Source organism: Leuresthes tenuis, unplaced genomic scaffold, assembly GCF_036924035.1.
Source record: "Leuresthes tenuis unplaced genomic scaffold, fLeuTen1.0.hap1 SCAF_4, whole genome shotgun sequence".
In the NCBI taxonomy this organism is placed as follows: Eukaryota; Metazoa; Chordata; class Actinopteri; order Atheriniformes; family Atherinopsidae; genus Leuresthes; species Leuresthes tenuis.
In genome coordinates, this window is record NW_027325358.1 from 6142177 (window position 1) to 6164406 (window position 22230).

At 38.6% G+C, this 22230-nt stretch overlaps 1 protein-coding gene across 1 annotated transcript in view; it reads left to right on the forward strand.

Moving 5' to 3' along the window:
• Positions 1–22230, forward strand: part of dnah6 (dynein, axonemal, heavy chain 6) — a 52416-nt gene that overhangs the window by 863 nt on the left and 29323 nt on the right. The window contains exons 4-40 of the mRNA XM_072383942.1: positions 428–775; positions 931–1065; positions 1183–1285; positions 1373–1439; positions 2564–2741; positions 2859–2960; positions 3036–3143; positions 3294–3383; positions 3489–3609; positions 4586–4737; positions 5104–5256; positions 5430–5681; positions 5777–5905; positions 6065–6178; positions 6305–6448; positions 6615–6767; positions 7535–7585; positions 8836–8928; positions 9031–9150; positions 9503–9683; positions 9822–9918; positions 10281–10506; positions 11063–11227; positions 11451–11561; positions 11717–11842; positions 12280–12435; positions 14713–14874; positions 16981–17118; positions 17604–17771; positions 17917–18065; positions 18247–18354; positions 18834–18960; positions 19176–19388; positions 19477–19698; positions 19807–19929; positions 21131–21313; positions 21569–21712. Coding sequence (XP_072240043.1) covers positions 428–775; positions 931–1065; positions 1183–1285; positions 1373–1439; positions 2564–2741; positions 2859–2960; positions 3036–3143; positions 3294–3383; positions 3489–3609; positions 4586–4737; positions 5104–5256; positions 5430–5681; positions 5777–5905; positions 6065–6178; positions 6305–6448; positions 6615–6767; positions 7535–7585; positions 8836–8928; positions 9031–9150; positions 9503–9683; positions 9822–9918; positions 10281–10506; positions 11063–11227; positions 11451–11561; positions 11717–11842; positions 12280–12435; positions 14713–14874; positions 16981–17118; positions 17604–17771; positions 17917–18065; positions 18247–18354; positions 18834–18960; positions 19176–19388; positions 19477–19698; positions 19807–19929; positions 21131–21313; positions 21569–21712 — 5412 coding nt within the window. The remainder of the gene's footprint in view (positions 1–427; positions 776–930; positions 1066–1182; positions 1286–1372; positions 1440–2563; positions 2742–2858; positions 2961–3035; positions 3144–3293; positions 3384–3488; positions 3610–4585; positions 4738–5103; positions 5257–5429; positions 5682–5776; positions 5906–6064; positions 6179–6304; positions 6449–6614; positions 6768–7534; positions 7586–8835; positions 8929–9030; positions 9151–9502; positions 9684–9821; positions 9919–10280; positions 10507–11062; positions 11228–11450; positions 11562–11716; positions 11843–12279; positions 12436–14712; positions 14875–16980; positions 17119–17603; positions 17772–17916; positions 18066–18246; positions 18355–18833; positions 18961–19175; positions 19389–19476; positions 19699–19806; positions 19930–21130; positions 21314–21568; positions 21713–22230) is intronic.

Here is a 22230-nt window from a genome sequence, read left to right on the forward strand (position 1 = left end):
AGATACACTGAGCGTGTCATTCAGTGAACCAGTCTTGTATCCTAAAGTTAGAATTGTGAAATTAAAAGTGATGGCTTTTTCATATCGGATGCTAACGTTTTAGATTGCATCTTTTATGATTTAAAACCTGCATGGATGAGATCAATAAACAATGTCCTTAATACCTAGTAGACAGGCTCTTTAGAAGTATTTGTATATTGTCATTATAAAAGCAATGATAAAGCCTTATTTTGCTACTGAGATGTGGGGAAGTTATTACACTTTTAGGCTACCTTTTCACATGCCTTTCAGATTTAGACAAATTATAGTCCAATGTTAATATTATCCAAAGAAATTGCACACATAGAATAGGGTTTTTGTCAAAGCTTAGTGTTGTTTGCAAGAGCAAATTTGTTTTAACTGGTGTTTCTCCACCATTTCATCTCAGGCACCCCAAAATGTGGTGTCGACCCCCAATCTTCCCAGATTTCCATTTTCCATTAAGAGTGGTGCACAGCTGGACCCTTCCTCCAGTCAATGTTATGAGTACAGTAAGGATAACTATTTGTTGATCAACCATGAAGGTGTCGTGTCGATGCGTAAGGGCGAGTTTGAGTTTACAGCCCTCGAACGCTGGGAAGATGAGTATGACTACCACTGCAAGCTGATCCGCATCCCCTTCTTCGCCCTCTTCCAAAAATGGAAACCCTTCAGTGTCTGGCGCACCAAAGTCCGTGCAAAGAAAGTTAATTTGGCAAGGGAGTTCCTCCAAAACCATCTGTTTATCATCAGACCGGTATGTGTTTGCATAAACTGGGTTCTTGCTTTAATAAATTTGAATGTGAAATACCATGCACTGCATAAAATGCTGACAGGGAGAAATGACCAATGAAGTTTACATTTTTTTAAACAAAGTGTGTATTGTTGCTTACATTTGTGCATACCATGCAGTCTCTCAGTCCTGCACTGATACACATCAGGAAAATGTGCTATCAAATCAGTGACATAGGCTTGTGTCACATGAAGGAAAAGCACACGTACACATTGGAGGAGTTCCAGGAGACCCAACTCAAACAACTACAAGAGGTACAATGTACATTTAAGGAAAAAAAATCCTAATGTTTGAATAATTCAGTGTATGTCACACAGTTTTCTGTCTGAGGGCCTTATCAGAAGCTCCTTGCTGGCTTTTATTATTGTTAGGTGTTGAGTGATCTTGGGAAGTTTCAAGACCTGGTGAAGGAGGTGACCATGTGTGCCGGCCGGGACTTCTTGTTGGAGCATCGGTCCAAATCAGCAGGCTTAAGTATGTACATACTCACTACAGGGACAGACTTAAATCTGCATACAAGAAGTGGAAGTGGAAAGACTGACAGTACTCTGTTTGTCACAGATGGTCAAAATGACAAGGAAATCCTTTCAATGATCAACAATGCTTTTTTCTGTAGCCGGCTAATCTGGTGAGTAAATTTATACTTCCTCCCCTTTAATTCTGTATGCTGTATGTCATGACGTGTGTGGATGTTATTAAAAAACGAAAATATGGTTTGCAAATCATTTCAACCCTATATTTAATTGAAAATAATAAAAAAAAAACATATCAGATATTCAAACAGAGAAATTTTATCATAAAAACTGTTATTTTGAATAGCTAAGTCAGCAACATATTCAAACAATTGAGACAGTAGCTAACATTTCACAGCTGGTTATACTTACTGGGAACACGTCAGTATCGTGATTGTGGTTAAAAACAGTGCTTTTAAGAGAGGCTGAGTCATCGAGGAGTAAAGATGGAGAGATGTTTATCATTCTGAAAGACAGCGTCTTGTTCTGCACACATGTAGGAATAAAGAATAGAGATAAGAAGTTTTGAGAAACCCTATCCACACTTCCCTCTGGGTTGGTTGGTGTTTTCCAACTGACTGAAAAGCAGAGGAGCTTGCTGGCAGGCTTCAGCTGTCATCGAATTCAGCATCTTACAATGACACACAAGAGGTGGTATGCTGTCCATAGAGATTCTTGAAGCATTCATCGCCTGCTTTCTGACTTTTCCAGTTATGTCAGGGATAGACTTTCTGTTATTGTAGTCAAGAGTCCTCTTTAAACTTTCATTATTTATCTAGATCTGCTTGATGCCTTAGTGGATTGAGTTGCTTAGGCTCTCAACTACTGAAAACCATATCTAGATTCAGTGAACATTTAAAATGAGCAACAATTTGTCACAAAATGTCTCATCGTCCTGTCTAGTAGTGACAGTCTAATCATACAAAAACCCTCAGAAACTACAAATACAGATGCTTTTTAATTTGCTACTGCAGCTTGTTAGGGTGTGTGACATATTAAAATGGGTGTTTCCCATTATTCAAATTTTTTTAAAAATGGTGTCAGTGATTTGCAAATCACTGCTTCAAGTGTACCATTCACACAATGTCCCCAACTTCGTTGGAAACATAGCTGCGATGAACAAACTGTAACGCCCTCCCCCTTGTAAAATGTTTGCATCAGTTTAAAAATTCTCACGCCACAGTCAGAAAACGCACTGGCTGAATTCCTCTTATGCAGTTTCTCTCTCTTACCCACCCAGCTTCATTCGTCTTGTCGACTATTTGATTGTCAACACCTTGCACAGCTTGATGGTAAATGCAGTGCATAAGCTCCTGACTGTATTCCAGGAGCAGGTAGGTCAAATGCCCTGCCATGACATTATTCAAAGCTGGAGCCACCACTCTGAGACTGCCTCTGAAAAAGAGATAGATAAGAAGGTAGGACAGTGTTTCTGTATTAGTCAGAGCCAAGCCATTTATCATCTTCAACAAATCAAACTACAAAGTAGTTTGAGTTTTGAGTTTATTTGTTGCTTGTCTTTGTATCTTTTTTAGCGTGTCGAGTCAAAGGCTGCTTGTGTCCATCCTTTATTCATGTCTGAACTGGTGCTGGACTCAAATGCTTTGACTTACAAACCCTGTGAGGAAGACTTTCAGGTTTGTTTAGTTTTGAATGGTTATATATATTCATCAAATACCCACCTACAGCATATTCCTTCATCCATCCTATAGGAGACCATTGAAGAGATAATCAGGCAATTTGAGAACACGGTGATGTCAGTGAAGACGCTTACAGCAGACCCTGATATCGATTCACTGACAGAGTCTGAAAAGTATGAGGTAAAAACAATTGGTACATTAACCTGACAGCCCTGATGTGTATATTCAAGAGAACTGTTGATGATTTATTTCAAATGTTGTGGTCTGTTCAGAAGTTGTTATGAAATAGATGTAATATATGTATGTGTTTTTATGTTTAATAATTTACAGAGATTGAAAGATACCTTTGAAAATGGCCCCAGTGTGGAATCAGTCTTGGAGAATGATGGCCACCTTCAAAGTATTGAGCAAAACATCAGAGTCAGTTCTTACTTTGTAATTTTTCTGTGATGAGATTGAACTCTTTCTGGATATGTACGAGCTTGACTTTTTTCTTCTTTCTTTTTTTTCTTACCTCCCCCTCAGGATTCAATCAATTTTGCTTTTGACACAGCAAAAGTGTACGCACACACATTTGAGCCTTTTCAAATTTTCCATGTGGAAAATGAGAGTCTGGATCTGGATGCAATGCGGCAGCAGTATCATGGTAATCTGTAGCAAGACAAACACATCTACTGACAATACAAAGAACTGTTCAGATGAGAATAGCTTCTGGTCAATATCCATCTTTTTTTTTTTCCTTCATTTGCCCTAAGTATCGGCACTGAAATTATATTCGGACTTTTAAATACAGCACAAATGAGTTGGGAAGCAAAAGATAAAACAATTTTTTTATGTAAAAAAAACACAGCTTTTACTGTATCCAGGCTCCCATTTGTCATTTTCTGTGAGTAAACAAAAGTTATACAATCTATAAAGGTCATAAACTATTCGCAGTGTAATGCAAATAAAAGTAGCCAATGTGTAAAAGTGTTCCCTTTTTAAATGCATTTCTTTTGAGGAGCTTCAACATTAGATGAGAGAACCAATGGTCAGTTTTTCATTTACAAACAGCAACATCAGTAAATCAAACCATTTCATTGCAATTTCACCTTGAAATTTATGCTCACGTTGTAGCACGTTTTTTTTTCCAAAGTGGACCACAAGTGAGGAGCAACATTCAAGCTTCAGTATAGTAAAAAATCAATTTAAGTATGTTTAAGTAAATTTAAGTACCCACGGACCTGAAACAACATATGTGGTACTTCTACTATAATTGGAAAAAAGCTAAGTGTGAGTTAGGCATGTTACAATTAGGTCTTTGGAGAGAAGGTGAGAAGAGCTTAGAGTTTAGTAGTTACTTAACTAAATTTTGGACAGTTGAAATGTTGTTCTAGGTATTTGTATTCTGATTGATATGAAATCATGAAACTATTGATCACACAGTTTTGGTAATAGGAAAAGGTCATCAATCATTGTTGCAAATTATTTAATTACTGCATGTTCACAGACAAAAGATATTCTTTTGCATTTTTCTTTTTTCATTTCTCTGAGCAAAAGTTTTGCGATCAATGGATAAATCATGCCCCGTAACAGGTTTGTTCATTCTGGGTTGTTGATTTTTTTTTTCTTCTGTTTCACAGGTTTGTCCTTCTTTAAGAAAACTCTGGAGTTATACCACTGTGAGCATAAGAAGGCCTTAGCTATCCAAGAGAAGAGGGATCTCGGCTTACTGCTTGTGGATAAAACACAGCTCAAAGAAAAGCTTGTGTCTTCTCTCCTCCGCTGCCTGGAGGTCAGGACACATACTGTGTTTTACATGGAATTCTTTTATTTTGAAACAATATTAAATGTGTCACAACCTTGCTCCAAGGCAGAAACATAAAGTCGAGCCTGAGTTTAGAAAGGTAAAGGTTTTGTTTTATCAAAAAGGGCAACATAAATAAATTTAAGCATGAGCATGCCAAGCTACATCAGGAAAGCATCCTGGAAGCCTCCACAGGAATGTCTTCAACCCACATTATGTTGTAAGCAATGCACAGTACCCCAGTGAGGGATGTATTCAGTGAGACACTTACCAGTCCAACCAAATGTTAGATGAGTGCTGAAAAACAACAAAGGGATATACTGTGTAATCTTTGGTCCTCCTCTTTCTTCCCAGGTCATCAATGATATGCTCACACAGCAGGCTAGAAGACAATTGGATGCCCTCCTTACTGAGGTCTGTGAAGCCCAGTTTAACCTGGAGTTCCAACCCTCTACAACAGCAGAGATGGCCAACTGTCTCACATTCCTGGATGAGATCCAGGAGAGGGTGAGATCTGTGTTCCTTGTTAAGAGCAGTAAAACTAACAACAATTCCAGGTGTTTCTAAATAAACAAATAAAGCAAAGGTATTTTTTACAGTTTCCAATCATCAAGACGCACTCCTACCTCTTCCTCTTTTTTTCCTACACTTCTACCATAATTGTTCCCTTTTCTCATCAGATTGCGGAACTAGAGGAGGAGGAGGAGACGGTTCGTAACATGTACAATCTGATTGACACATACTCCGTTCCCGCTACACCTGAGGACCTTGTGGTTTTTGCCACATTGCAACCCTCTATGAACTCGTTGCGTGACGTCATTTGTGATGCGCTGGCAGTGAGGGACTCCAGCATGGAAAAGTTTTCCAGCTCTCTGATCATGGACATAAAAAAATTACAAAATGAAATCACAAAAATCAAAGATAAGTTACAGGTACCTGTAGAAGTTTTATTTTAGCACCATCTTTGTACATGTACAGTATATGGTTGTATTTTACTTGGTGATCTTGTGATTTTTTTCATGTGTAGAATCCAGAAATCTTAGACATCGATGCAGATTCTTCCCATGTGCGCGTCCTGTTGGGGGAGATTCAGATTTCCATAGATGAGCTGCAGGCCCAGACATCTGCCTATAATTCCTACCAAAGGAAATTCAAGGTGCTTCAATTCTTCATATACCTTATGTGAAATGTTAAAATTTAATTTTGTGCTGGAATAGTAGGTTCATTGCAGAAATGGTCAAATTATCTTAACCTTAACAAAGAAAAAGAAAAGCAACTCCACCCAAACTACTCATCTCTTATCTGACTAATAAAGGTGGAAGTGACCAGGTTTGACACGTTCGAGGAGTTAAGTGCAGAATTCAGGCTGAAGCAGCTTCTGTGGGACTCTCTGGAGGAATGGGACTCTTTACAGGATGGATGGCAGCAGGTGAGATGCTGAAGTGCATCTATGTGTAATCCTGGACTCATAGTGAGAGTATTGTACATACTTATGTGAAAAGGTCCACTTGTTTTTTAAGTTTCACTGTGTCTTTGAATCTTTATCCACCCCCAGAGCACACTGAAGCAACTGGACCTGGAGGAGTTCAGCTCACAGGTTAGCAATTACAGCAAGCATGTCAACCAGCTGGAGAAGGGCCTGCCTCCCAACAATTTAGTGCCAAGTTTAAAAGAGAAAGTGGAGGTCATGAAGCACAGGGTGAGTAGGACAAAGTGTTCAGCAGTGACTTCCATTTTAATGTGAGGTGTGCGGCATAAAGAAGTTTCTTTCTGAAATGATGTCACTTTAGAATATGGGCTGCAGGCAACTAATGCCTTTTGTCTCTGTATCTTTATGATGTATCTATTTATATGATTTCTTACAGCTGCCTGTAATCACTGAACTGCGTAACCCATGTATGAAACCAGAACACTGGAAGTCCCTGGAGTCTTATGTGGGCACTCCACTGAATATTGAACTAACTTTGGCTGCTTTAGAAGAGCTCAGTGTCTTCTCGTATGGCACGGAGATACAGGAGGTAAGATAAATGATGAAGCTACCAGCTTCTCTTGTTTTTTTTTTGTGATAGCTAATCTAACACACTATTTTGTGCTACATTATTTTTTCTACTTTAACTAATGGGCTTACAATAATCTGTACCGCAACTATAACTAAGATCATCCTGTGTCATGTAGTATCAAACAGATCCATCAATTTAAAATGTGCCACTTTTAGTAAGTTAAACAAATTAGCATTAGGTTTATAAGGATGATCCATTCTACAGATGATCAACGAACATTCAGCAAACTCATTTGAATATTGACTAATGTCATTAATTTGCTCGTCTTTTTCCCATTTATAACAATAGACCATAACAACAAACTATAATTCTCAGTTGCTGAACATATTTAAGATGTGCTGTTTGACCCTCTTGATAGAATATTATTTATCTTACCTACTGTGTTAGTATAATCCCGCCTGAACATATGTGATAAAAGGCTTGAATTTTTAGTTTTACTTTAATCAGATTTCTTCATTGTTTTTCATGGTTCAGGACCATGGACAGTGTTCGGCTGTCCTTATTCTTAAGACATTAAAGCCCAATAATGTGTTATGACAACCAGAAAATAAAAGTAATAATAACTTAAAGCACAAAGGCTTGACATTCTTGCTTGAGTTCTTGGAGAACCTCACAAATTTGACATTACTTACAAGGAACATAAACTCTCTTCATCCTCAGCAACACAGATAACATTAACAGACAGGCTTCGTCAGACTTCCTGTAACACACATTTTGACTTTTAGGTTTCAGGACAGGCTTCAGGAGAAGCTTCAGTGGAAACCATTATTTCAAAGGTGCGTGGTCTATACATGGACATGTATGCAGTTTTCAATGCATGATAATCATTACCACAAGTATACTTCATGCCACAAAGATAATTTGACAGTGTTTTAGTCCAAGTTGGCTCTTTGTAATGTCAAAAGTTTTTTGTGTGTGAGAATGAATTTTTTACCATAACAGTACAAAAGGATATAAAACCAACAATTAAACTTAATGGATAGTGACAAATCAACTGAGTAAAGTAGCGATCAAAAGATTAACAAGGCCTTTACATAATTGAGTTACCATTTGTTTTACTAATTTTCTCTCATCCTCTTCTCTTTTGATCTGGAAACCTTTCCCCTTCCAATGTCCTTGATGTTTTTCCAATTTGTCTAAATACACACAGAACAGAGAGATTTCTGAAGAAGCACAAAGCAAGGAAACACGGATTGTAACTTGTAGAAGTCGAGCAGTATGACATAAATTGTGCATGTCCACATCAAGAACACATTTTCAACTTGATGCAAATTAAACATGGACTTGTCACTTGGTCGTTTTGTCTGCTCGTCAGGACGTCTCTTCCTTGCATCTCTTTCTTGTATCCTCAGTAGGTGGAGGCAATAAAAGCTAAAGAACATGTTAGCATATTGCAGAAAATGCATATTATTACCACTTGAAGTTTATTTTCCTGTCTGTTTTATTATTATTTGTTGTTCTCAGTAATACCATGTTGCAGCAGTACATGTTTGTGTGATGACTCAGAACTGAACACCTACAATGCCACATCTATCTGCTGCCTGTTTTGTTTAAACTCACAAACAGCACAGGGTGTGTTGGAATATGGTGCTCCCATCAATGCAACGATATTAACTCTGATGATAGCAGCTGGCATTCACTAAAACATATTATCTCCACGTTGGCAGTAAATGCTCCAACAAACTGACAGGTTTGTAATGTGATAGTTTCCACTTTGGAAAAGCTCTTATTTGCGTTCTTATCAAACGTCACATAAACTAATATTAGATCTGTCTGTTCATTAAGAAGCTACAAAAATTGACTAAGCGTACTTAATGAAGCTCAAGCTCAAGAAGGGCAAATTGGTGGGTGTTATTGCATGTAAACAGAATAACTTAGCTAACTTAGCATGATGTATCCACAGAATAACTTAGCTGTATTTGGTGAAATTGATGTTTGTGACTGAATGAATACGTGCAAAGTGATGTGTAAGAAATTCAATTCAGGGAAGTCATGTTGCTGTAAAAACTCTTGTTGAGTTTTTCAGGTAGAAGATGTGTGGAAAACTACAGAGTTCAATGTGCTGTCTCATGGTGACTCCAAAGAAGTCTTTATCTTGGGAGGCACTGATGATATCCAGGTGGGAACACTCACTTACAACATACACACTATTAGAAAACAACTGTAGTGTTTGACTATCTCTGATCATGTGTGTTTGGCTGTTTTGACGTTTACTATGAAGGTACTCCTGGATGACAACATTATCAGTGTGGGCACAGTGGCATCTTCACGCTATGCAGCTCCCATCAAGTTCAGAGTGGATAAACTGCAGAGACAGCTGGTCCTCTTTAATCAGACACTGGTAAAGGCTTAAAAAGAATAGCATACAATAGTCTTTGGCTCCCAAAGATTGCTCTGCAGATAGTCGAGGCTTGTCTGCCTTCTTAACTACAGATTTGATTCAAGTCACATTGGATTTGTTCTGAAATGTTACACAGCACCTCCCTCTAGTGGATACAAAATAAGAGGCCAAAATAGTTCCACTTGTCTGAGTTTCATCTTGGCTTAGGAAACATTTACAATGTTGCATGCAAGGCTGCAGTCTCTCAATTGAATAAATCGTTCCTATTTATTTTAAATGTTCCTTGTGTTCACATTGTTCCTTCTGTCTTACCTCACTGCCTTTTTTTTCTTGTGTCCGTCCTCCTTTCCAGGAAGAGTGGCTTACATGTCAAAGAAACTGGCTGTACCTGGAGAGTATATTCTTGGCTCCAGACATAAAGAGGCAGCTGCCAGCTGAGTCCAAGATGTTTCTTAAAGTAGACAAGTCCTGGAAAGAAATCATGGCGAGGGTCAGTAGAATGCCCAATGCCCTTAAAGCAGCCACACAGCCTGGTAAGTGACCATGTATGGAAAAGCAGGCGATAAGACATGTACATTCTGAAAAGGCAGACAGTATCGGGCTCCCACATGCCCTGATTCGGGTTGATTGATAATTTTTTTTCCAATTTTTTTTTTTTTAATATCTCACAGATCTTTTGGATACTTTTAAACACAACAACAGTCTTTTGGATGAGATACAGAAGTGCCTTGAAGCTTACCTGGAGTCCAAGAGAGTTATCTTCCCCAGGTACTACACACGTGACTTGTTTGTTACATGTGTGAAAAGCAGATGGGCTGCAAAGTGGTTAGGCGGTTAGCACCGTCTCCTCACAGCATGAAGGCTCCTTGTTCGATTCTTTCCATGTGGAGTTTGCATGTTCTTCCAGTGCATGTAGATTATCTTTAGGTACTTCTGCTTCCTCCCACAGTTCAAAAACATGCATGTTAGGTTGATGAGTGATTCTAAATTGTCCTTAGGAGTAAGTGCGTGCATTGTTATTTTTTCTCGTTTGTCTCTGTGTTTGTCCAGGGTGTACCCTGCCTTTCAACCGATTGCTCCTTTTATCATGTTTAATATGCTGATATGCATTCTTTATCTGTTATTTCCAGATTTTACTTCTTATCCAATGATGAGCTGCTGAAGATCCTGGCTCAGACACGGAACCCCCAGGCAGTGCAGCCCCACCTCAGGAAGTGTTTTGATGCCATTACACGACTAGAGTTTGCTTTGCTGCCTGCACAAACTCCTGGTGCAACAGGAATAGTGGATGCTGGAGAAAACGAGACCATGCACAGCAAAGACATTCTTAACATGGTATCCCTGGAGGGAGAGAAGGTCATTATTCCCCACGACTGCGTTTCATTCTGTCTGATATAATCTTGTTCTTTCTATTTTATCTATTTAATATTATCTATCCTGTTTTAGCCCTTGCAAAGAGGGTGGAGAGTATATGAAAAGGGGGAAAAAAAACTCTCAAACTTCCTGAAACATCTGTCTGGTATCTTATTCTTTTTTTAAATCTTTGTATATTTGAGTTTGCCAGGGGTTGCCACAAGTAACCAATATAAATCAAAAAGAGTTCTCTATCGACTTTAAGACATATCCCCTTGACATCAAAAAAACAGAAAACACCCTCTCATAGGATTACTTTATAATGTTATGCAATGTATATATAATGTTATAAGCTACAGTGACAGTTTAGTTCATTTTAACTGTATAGTTATCGAAGTTGAATGTTACATTTGGATGCTAAACTTTTTGCTGTAGATAATGGCAGTGAGAACTGATGAAGAAAATTCAGTTAATTGTTGATTTAAAAAAAAAAAAAAAAGACAAAATTGTGGTAATCAAAGGCTAACCTGAAACCAAACCTCCCTCTCTGAACATGTAGGTGCGTTTGACTGAAGGTCTGAAGGCTCAAGGTAACGTGGAAGATTGGCTTTGTAAGGTCGAGGAAGCTATGTTCTCCTCACTGAGACGTCTCAGCAAGGCTGCAATTGTAGACTACCAGGTGAAATCTAGGGAGGAATGGGTGGTGTCTGGACATCCATCACAGGTAACATGCATACATACACAACCATGTTAAAATAAAACCCAGTGATTTTCAGCTTTTAGAGTCGTGGAATGTTGTGTATCTATAGTATTACATTAACAGTATTTTGCTTTGCATACTGAACATGTTAAGACTTTCTTTCTCCCGGTCTGTCTTTCTTACTCTCTTACTTCATTACTTACTTAAATAGAGGAATTTAATAAGAGTTTTTCTGTGAATTCTTGAGGTGGTGCTGACCATCTCACAGATGATGTGGTGCAGAGACATGGATGCTTGCTTGGATGGAGACCACGACCACTTTGCTGCCTTGCAGGAATTTGAACTTACTAACTTTGATGTAAATCACACCACCAATTTTTTTTAAATTGTGTTCTTTTTTTCCCCTCATTGACTAATCACATCTCAAAAGGACAAATTTGTAACTTTTTTCATTTAAACTTTAATTTAACAGCAGGATGCTTGATTGTGTGATTATGTTTTTGTCCATTTCAGAGGCTGAATACCTTGGCAGCATTAGTACGGGGACAGCTTCCTGCTTTACACCGTAATATCATCACCGCCCTTATCACCATTGATGTCCACGCAAGAGATATCGTTACAGATCTAGTCCGACAGAAGGTATAGTAGTGCAGTGGTAATAATGATTTAGGAGCTTGCCTCTTGCTTGTCTTTTCTTTACAGCATATAATGGATTCAGAATTTAGATGTAGATTTTTATGGGGTCTTTGCTATCAGAAAAAGCTAACTGTAAATGGACTGTACTTGTTTAGCGCTTTTCTAGTCTCGCTGACCACTCAAAGTGCTTCTAACACTACATGTCACATTCACCCATGCACACACACAGCACATCTTAAGTCTATACAAAACTATGTGCTTTCTAACCATTCATACACACATTCATAAATCGGTAGGCAACGTGGGGTTCAGTCTCTTGCTCAAAGACGCTCCGACATGTAGCCCGGGGAAGCGAGAGTCGAACCACCGACTGCTCTTCCTCCTGAGCTACAGCCATATAACTACTAACCTCCTTAATGTGACCCAACCGTATTTTTCAGGTTGACTCTCGATCCAACTTCGAATGGCAGAGACAGCTACGCTACTACTGGGATCTGGACCTGGACAACTGTGTGGCCACAATGGCTCTGTCCACTTACATCTATGGCCACGAGTATCTGGGAGCCTGTCCTCGGCTGGTTATCACACCACTCACGGTAACACAGAATATGATATTAAATCGGTAGAAAGATATACTGTCCAGACAGTACTTATTTGGAAGGATTTAAGTTTTTTTTTAGTGGTTTTGTGCTTCAACAGAGGAATTATCAATGTGGCCATTTAATATAGCAACATGGGACTCATGCCAGGACTTCCTGCCCCTTCATTGCAAAAAAGTCTTGAGTTGCTTTAGCTGAATGATTATGATTATTTTCTTACTGAATAATGAAGCTCGTTCCTGTAAGGATTGAAGCATTTGGCTCAACATGAGCACACTGAATGCTCTTGTATACTGAGAATTAATTCTGTTTCCTTAACAGCAGTGAAATCATCAACGCAAATTTATGTTTCAGTTCCAAAGGCAGTCATACACACGTGGACAAAATTGTTGGTACCCCTCAGTTAGAGAAGGAAAAACCCACAATTCTCACTGAAAGCACTTGAAACCTACAAAAGTAAAAATAAATAAAAATTCATTGAAAATTAAATAATCAAAATCAGCCATTACTTTTGAAATGTTGATTAACATAATTATTAAAAAAAAAACTAATGAAATAGGGCTGGACAAAAATTATGGTACCTCTATAAAAGATTGAAAACTATTTGACCAGAGTGACATGATTAACTCAGGTGTGTCCTTTAATTGACATCACAGGTGTTTCCAAACTCATAATCAGTCACTCTGCTGTTTGGTGAAAAGGTGTATACCACACTGAACATGGACAACAGAAAGCGGAGGAGAGAATTGTCCCAGGACATCTGAAAAAAAAATTATAGACAAACATTTTAAAGGTGCAGGCTATAAGACCATCTCTTAACAGCTTGAAGTTCCTGTGACAACAGTGGCTCATATTATTCAGAAGTTCAAGACCCACGGGACAGTAGCCAACCTCCCTGGATGTGGCCGCAAGAGGAAAATTGATGACAGATTGAAGAGACAGATCGTTGGAATTGTATCCAAAGAGCCCAGGACAACCTCCAAAGAAATTAAAGGTGAACTCCAAGGCCAAGGTACATCAGTGTCAGATCGCACCATTCATCGTTGTTTGAGCCAAAGTGGACTTCATGGGAGACGACCAAGGAGGACACCACTGCTGAAAAAAAACAAAAACAAAAAAAAAGCGAGACTGGAATTTGCAAAAATGCATGTTGACAAGCCACAAAGCTTCTGGGAGAATGTCCTTTGGACAGATGAGACCAAACTGGAGCTTTTTGGTAAGGCACATCAACTCTATGTTCATAGACTCAAAACCAAGCATACGAAGAAAAGAACACTGTCCCTACGGTGAAACATGGAGGAGGCTCAGCAATGTTTTGGGGCTGCTTTGCTGCATCTGGCACAGGGTGTCTTGAATGTGTGCAAGGTAAAATGAAATGTGACGACTATCAAGGCATTCTGGAGAGAAATGTGCTGCCTAGTGTCAGAAAGCTCGGTCTCAGTCGCAGGTCATGGGTCTTCCAACAGGACAACGATCCAAAACACACAGCCAAAAACACCCAAGAATGGCTGAGAGAAAAGCGTTGGACTATTCTAAAGTGGCCTTTCATGAGCCCAGATCTGAATCCCATTGAACATCTGTGGAAGGAGCTGAAACATGCCATTTGGAGAAGACACCCATCAAACCTGAGACAACTGGAGCAGTTTGCTCATGAGGAGTGGGCCAAAATACCTGTTGACAGCTGCAGAACGCTCATTGACAAATACAGAAATCGTTTAATTGCAGTGATTGCCTCAAAAGGTTGTGCAACAAAATATTAAGTTATGGGTACCATCATTTTTGTCCAGCCCTATTTCATTAGTTTGTTTTTTTTAAATAATTATGTTAATCAACAATTCAAAAGTAATGGCTGATTTTGATTATTTAATTTTCAATGAATTTTTATTTATTGTTACTTTTGTAGGTTTCAAGTGCTTTCAGTTAGAATTGTGGGTTTTTCCTTCTTTTTCCACGTGTGTATGTACCATTTCCATAACAGAATCATGTTTGACAAAGTGGTTGGTATTTATTTGTACTATTCCTTATTTAATTTAATATTTCAAGCCTCCACTGAAGCAGATATTAATGAACACAGTGATAGATCATTTGGAATTACTCTTAAATCCACCCACTGATGTCCTAAATTAAATTAACTGTAGCCCATAGATTGTGCCAAGTTGTGACTACAAATGAGAACGTGGCACAGGCACAAAGACTGTTTTGTTTACCCATTGCCTTTCGGTTTTGTCAGAACACACTTTCCTCACTCCTCTCTGCCTCTGCCTTGATGTGCAGGACCGTTGCTACCTGTGTCTGATGGGAGCTCTCCAGCTGGACTTGGGAGGGGCTCCAGCTGGACCAGCAGGGACAGGCAAAACGGAGACCACCAAGGACTTGGCAAAGGCTCTGGCCATCCAGTGTGTGGTGTTTAACTGCTCTGATGGACTTGACTACAAGGTCAGCCATGAGTGACTATATGACAATAATAATCTGCATTCATAGAGAACTTTTGTTTTGGCTGTCACAAAATGCTTATTTTAAACAAAAATACAAGTAAAACTGATAAATCAAACGATGACCGTGATGAAATACTGAAAAGAGGCAACAAAGAGCATTTACACAAAGAAATATTGGCGTATTACTAAACACCGACTACAGTCAGGAAAGAATCGCACTTGAAAATATTATTTGAAAATAGTTTTAAGAAAGGGCAGGAAATCTGTGTGTTTACCGCATGTACAGAAACATCTTTTCCAACTTGACCCACTGACAAAACTTGTGCTGCCAGTAAAATATATCAAATTTCAAATATCTATCCCTGATCAGGTTTTTGTCTTTTGCAAGCTCTGTTTTTTATGCTGTATGGTTTTCCACTTAGTTTCCATTTACAACAAACTCTGCATGGCTTTCTGTTTTTTGTATGTGCAACGTGTTTCCATTAGATGGCACTATTACAAAAGTAGTCAGGTCTTCCACTAAGTGCCATTTGAATCACTGTGGAGTTGGTGCGACTGCAACATTGTTTGAAGACAGATTATTAACCCCAACCCTTTTTTCTGTGATATGTAAGAATTATTTCTATAATTCCTGATACCTCATCACACACAGCTTGAAACAGAAGTCAGGTGTATGTATTACAAATGCAAATATCCAACTTGGTCTCATATTTTTTGGGGTAAAGCGTACAGAAAATGTTTGCCTGGGTTCAGACCTCTAAATCTCCCCACTCAATTGATTGGTAACTACAGTAATTAATTTCATTTAATCCAAACTTCGGTTGGATATCAATTAATTCATACTCGTTATTTGCATATGGTAAATGGACTTGTACTTGTATAGCGCTTTTCTAGTCTAACTGACCACTCAAAGCGCTTCACCGCACTCACACACATTCATACAGCACGTCTTAACTACTTAACTACGTGCTTTTTCTAATCATTCATACACATTCATACCCCAGTGATACACTGGGAGGCAACGTGGGGTTCAGTGTCTTGCCCAAGGACTCTTCGACATGTAGCCCGGGGAAGCCACTGACCTTCTGATTGGTGGGCGACTGCTCTTCCTCCTGAGCTACAGCCGCCCCCGTTATATGTCTCTGTTACATTAGCAATCTAACAAAGGACATATCTAAACATTAATGAAATGTAAAACTACCATTTTTATTTCAATCCAGAATCATCGCTGCCTGTTGGTTTGCACTTTGTTAATGTTGAGTTTATTTTATTATGCCTATTGAGAAAAAAAGGGAGCATCTTCATATGATAATATCCAGTAACCTTGAATTAAGATTAAGAATTAAAATAAAATTAAGAATATACTGTTGATATATATATGATATATGTATATATGTCGAGATATAGATATATGCGTGTTCCATAAACCCTCAATTTGGAGATTGTACCTTAAACCATGAAGCACACAGTGTTTTCCTTTTTAAAGCTGACCAGTGCCTAATCTTGTGGTGCAGTGAGGTCAAAGTCCCCCAGATGAAAGCATGAAAACAATAACACATATTTTGGAAGCCATTTCCTCCCTCTGCTGTACTATTGAAAGAAATACAGCTGAAGTGTATTAGAGGTGGGCAGGGCTTTGATTTAGAGTGGAATCACAATCTATTTGGTTATATGTGCACATTTTTTAAGTGCTTTTATGATTTCTCCGGAAGATGTCCGTCACTGAGGTGGTACAAATGATACAAAGCAAAGCAGGTAAAGTTAAATTTGTTAACACATCTTGCAGCTGCAGATATATGTAAAAATACATTCACACAACATGAAGAAGCAGCAGACACAACCTTTTGCATACACGCTGTAAAATCTAATTGGTTAACCTTATTTTGAAAAAGCACGCAAATCAATTTCCTTTAAAAAAAAAATCTAAAGAAAGTGGAATAGAAATTACATTCTTTTACTAACAAATGCGATTAACTGTAACATGGTTAAAGCTAGCAACTAGTAATAAGTAGATACACTAATAACCAAATCTACTCAATTATGTAACTTGTAACAGCCACTGGAATTTGCGGTGTACGAGGTCTGTTTTTTCTCACCTAACTCACAGATGATGGGGCGCTTCTTCAGTGGGCTTGCTCAGTCAGGAGCCTGGTGCTGTTTTGACGAATTCAACAGGATTGACATTGAAGTATTGTCTGTCATCGCTCAGCAGCTCATAACCATAAGAAATGCTAAGGCAGCTAAGGTATACACATACACTCACGTACACAAATATCCACTCATTTTACAAAATAATATCTAACACCAAGGACAAGATCTTCAGTCAGAAATGTAGGGATATTTTGTAGTCAACTTTTGAAAATAAAATAAATGAATATCTGACATTTATTATAAACTAAACCTCTTTATTATCATTTTACTCTCAATAGGAATGATTATGGTTATTGACATAATGTATAATTGACATTTAGCAAACATCAAAATGTTAAATGGCCAAATTGACAGAAATTTTATAATTCAACCATATGTCAAGTCAGCCTGTGGACCTCATTTAGATGTTCATTTATTAGATATTAGCAATTCCAAGGGAAAGCGATGCATAATTAAGCCAGTTAAAAATAAATGATTTCCATTAGCACAACCTCACGTGTAGCCGACTTGCTTGATTTGATTTTAAGACATCACACCATACACACCAACAAATGCATCTCTCCCAACTATATCCTGCAGCTAACAAGGTTTCAGTTTGAGGGCCGCGAGATCAAGTTGGTGCTGACATGTGCTGCATTCATCACCATGAACCCTGGATATGCTGGCAGAACAGAACTGCCCGACAACCTCAAAGCTCTCTTTAGACCGATAGCTATGATGGTGCCCAACTATGCACTCATTGCAGAGGTAACTGGATGTTTGTGTGCATATCTGCATCACTTTACAATGCCATTTATTTCTATACAAAATATGTAGTAGAGTCTGCTTTTGTTTTAAGCTCAGCTGCATGTCTGTCAGTGTGACTACAATACGTCTCTACTCCTCTGACCAGGTGATTTTGTACTCGGAGGGATTTGAGTCCAGCAAGACCCTTGCGAGGAAGATGACCCAAATGTACAAGCTGTGCTCAGAGCAGTTGTCCCAGCAAGACCACTATGACTTTGGGATGAGAGCTGTCAAGTCCGTCCTGGTCATGGCTGGGTCAGATCATCTCACTGACACACATGCTTTCAGTTCTATTGACAAATCCCCCAAAGAGACCATTGTGACTTTAGCAGTGACACAAGCTGAAGCAGAAGAGAAACCCTCATTTTTGGAGAATGTTTAGATATTGTAAGGTTGACATGAAACATATTTAGTAAAGTAATGTATTTGTTCTTAGGTCGCTGAAGAGAGATAATCCCTGTCTTAGTGAGGATGTGGTTCTGATCAGAGCTCTAAGGGATTCCAACCTGCCAAAGTTCCTCACTGATGATGCTGTGCTATTTGGGTAAGTCTAGTGTGTCAGGGCCTTTTTGTAAAAAATAGTAGATCTTATTGAAGGTTTTCAGATTGCAAACATGCTACTTAAAAGACAAAAGGCTGCTTGGGTGACTTCCAACATGAGGGATTTTTGCTGTGTCTAAAACCAGTCACCACTAACTATATAGTTGACTATTGAGCCAGTCTGCCTTTTTGTAGGGCTGTTTGAATGTATGGTGAAATTTAATGTGTGACAAAATCAGCATCTGAAAATCATATCTTCTGATTTGATGATGAGTCCACTACATTGGCCTCTATGTACAACTTCCTAAGTAGTCAGTAGGGATTAATTAGTGAGTGTAGGATGTCAGATACAATCTAAGTGTTAAATAGATATAGATTTAAGTATAAATAAATTGCTTTAAATAAAAAGCAATGTGTTGCTTGTATTTTTAACATATGTATGAAATTTTTGCACGTGCATTTATCATACCAATCTCTTTCCAGTGGTATCCTGTCGGATCTGTTCCCAGGTGTGTGTATCCCTGAGCATGACTATGGCGTGCTCCACTCCACCATCCTGGAGTCTCTGGTTAAGGGAAACCTTCAGCCACTTCCCAGCATGACGAAGAAGGTGCAGTACAAGTGGGAAAAGTCAAGTCATTATTTTGGATTTTCAGATGCTATTTGACTCTTTTTTTTGTATCATTTACAATTAAAATAATTGTTTCTATTACTTAATTTTCTTTTTCAACGTATGTTTCATCCACATTTTATTTTTACTTGACTTACTCAGGATGTTGACATTTACTATAGTATAGTATCTTACCCTTCTTTTCTTACTAACAGGTAATCCAACTGTATGAGACCATGTTAGTGCGGCATGGTGTCATGCTGGTTGGACCCACTGGTGGGGGTAAGACCACTGTCTACACCATCCTGGCAGACACGCTGGAGACTCTCCATCATAGTGGGCACCAGGCTGGTAACTCCTTTTATAAGCCTGTCAAGATCCACGTGCTCAATCCAAAATCTGTCTCAATGGGAGAACTCTACGGAGAGGTATTGTTGACTGGAGATTGAGTGAAAGGATGGCCTCGTTTACTGCCCTCACTCTATCTTAATTTTTTTTCTTATACTAATCCCACAGGTTAACAATTTGACTCTGGAGTGGCGTGACGGACTCATGGCTCTTACCGTCCGTGATGCAGTCAACGACACCAGTCACGACCACAAGTGGGTGGTCTGTGATGGGCCTGTCGATGCCCTGTGGATTGAGAACATGAACACTGTGCTGGATGACAACAAGATGTTGTGTTTGGCCAACAGCGAGCGGATCAAACTTACTTCATCTATGCATATGATGTTTGAGGTTGGTGCTAAAGAGAGAAAGAAAAGAAGGGTTTTAGCCAGCTTTTACTCATCTGGTCCTACAGTTCATGCTCTCTTGATCATCTTTTTTAATCTTGTTCATTTACAGGTCCAGGATTTGGCTGTGGCGTCTCCAGCCACAGTCAGTCGCTGTGGGATGGTTTATGTTGATCCTAATGAGCTGAAGTGGATGCCTTATGTACAGACATGGATCAATGGTCTCGGAAGCAAAGTGGGTATTTAGTTTATCACTCATTTTTATCTATAATTATGTGATGTACCAGAAAATGGGTTTACTGATAATGATGTAGACATAATTGTGTGCGTGTATTAATGTGTGTATACAGTAGCCAAAACCAGTGAAAAGTTTAGACGCACACCAAAAAAAATGGTGTCCAAACTTTTGACTAATACTGTATGTGTTAATTTGGAGCGCCTGTCTCTGCTGAATTTGGAGCACCTGTCTCTGCTGAACCTTTTAGATCAATGTGTAAGCTAGCACTGTGAACACAAAGAAACTTGTAGTTTTGCACACATAATTTTCTAAAGTAAAATACCGTCTTCATAAAGGTAAATTTTGATGAATTGATACACTGAGAAGTCCTTCTTTTCCTCAGAGATCACAGTAAAAGCTTTGGCAGTCATTCACACATCACATAAATTTCCCTGCCTTTATATCATTGCTGTATTTTATGTGGTTGCGAGACTGAGGCTCCTTTTGTCCTTTTGAGGCTTACGTCCTTTTCTAAGCATTACAAACAGAAGAACTTGAGCATCAGCATAAACATCGATGACTGCACTTCACATCAAGTTTCATAGCTTGCAACACTTGTCCTGAGCCTTTTAGGATAACTGAGCACAATACGAGAAGGGCAACTCTGCCAGCATCATTTGACTCTCTCGCTCTCGTTATAAATTTCTCTTTGTCTCTGTCAGTTAAAATGAGACTGTTTTCTTTGTTTACACTATGCTTATCTGGTGATATTTTATTGTCTAATTTCATCTACCACCTTTGAGTATTTTAGCTTCTGTACTTTAACTTCTTTATGGATTTTTCCGAATATAAGTGCTGCATTTTCTTTGTGTTGAATAATTTTGATTACTCTTTACAATCGTGTGGAGTAGTTAGACTTTATTGGGTTTCAATTCAGTTTGTATTGATTTTTTTCAGCCACTGTAATTGAGGAATCTCACTATCTGTGTCTTGGGGCTGGTAAAAGCATATTTATTTTAAATTTGTTGCTCCTGTTTCCAACACTGAATTACATTCAAGTAGTACGTCTACCTGCTAAAGATATAGATACAAATTTTAGGCAAGAAAAACCAGCGAATCTAACATTCCTAATGAACAGGCTTGCTCAGTGATTATGTAGATAAAGGTTTCATACGAGTACTTGTATAACCCCACCCCATTTTCTTCTCTGTCTCCCTAGTTTCCTGACTCAGTGCGCACATACCTGTTGCAGCTATTTGAACAGTACGTGGACAAAGGTCTGCAATTTGTGTTGAAGCATTGTACCCAGGCAATACACCAGGTAGACATCAGTAAAGTCACCACTCTGTGCTCCCTGCTGCAGGCCCTGCTGCTGGGCAAAGAAGGGCCAGACCTCAGCATGGTACATTAAACACAAGATTCAAGTTTCACTAAAGCTATTTCCAGCGACATCTGTTGAGTTTTGTACAATAAACTCAACAATGTAATCTAAATCATTTAGTGTTTTAAAATAGTTTGCAGGATCAAAGTGAAATGAAAAAAAGTTTGCTTTAACTTAACATTTTTCACAAGGGCATACTGTAGCACATATACATACTTAATGTTTAACAATGGCATTCCTCACTTCTTGATGTGCTGTTTTCTGTTTGTGTGGCAGAATTCCAAGCACCTCAATGATGTACTTTGTCAGACCTTCATATTTTGCTATCTATGGGCAGTAGGTGGCAACCTGACCAGTTCTCACTGGGATGTTTTTGGCACTTTTCTCAGAGAGCAGTTTGAAGACAACAATAATGCAAAGGTATGTTCTGCACACCAACCAAACCGGTACATACAGAAATATGAAGAAAGCTGCATATTTTGATGATATACCAGCACACGGTTTATCAAAATAAAATGTAAAAAATGTATTTATTTTACATTTTCAGTGAGACCAATAACACTGCTACTCAGGACATATATTATCCATCCCCCATATTGCTGAAACTCAAATCCATTTCCAATTAATTTGCTGGTTATAGCATGAAATGTGTGAATGGCCCAGGAGCTAGTGCTGTATATTGCATCAAAGTACTCAATGCATCTACTAGGAGCAAAGCTAGTTTTAAAAAAAGATTCTGCTCTTATAATATCTGTTATATCTATGATATCATGTGAAACAAAATTTTTGAAAAGTGCCTTTATATTGTGCATTGAAATCCATTGTATAACATTGTTCCTGCTATTATAGACACAGAGTTATAGAATTTTAAAAAAAAAAAAAAAAAAAAAAAAGTCAGAGGTAGAACACAGTTGGGTTGGGCCATCACTCACTTACTT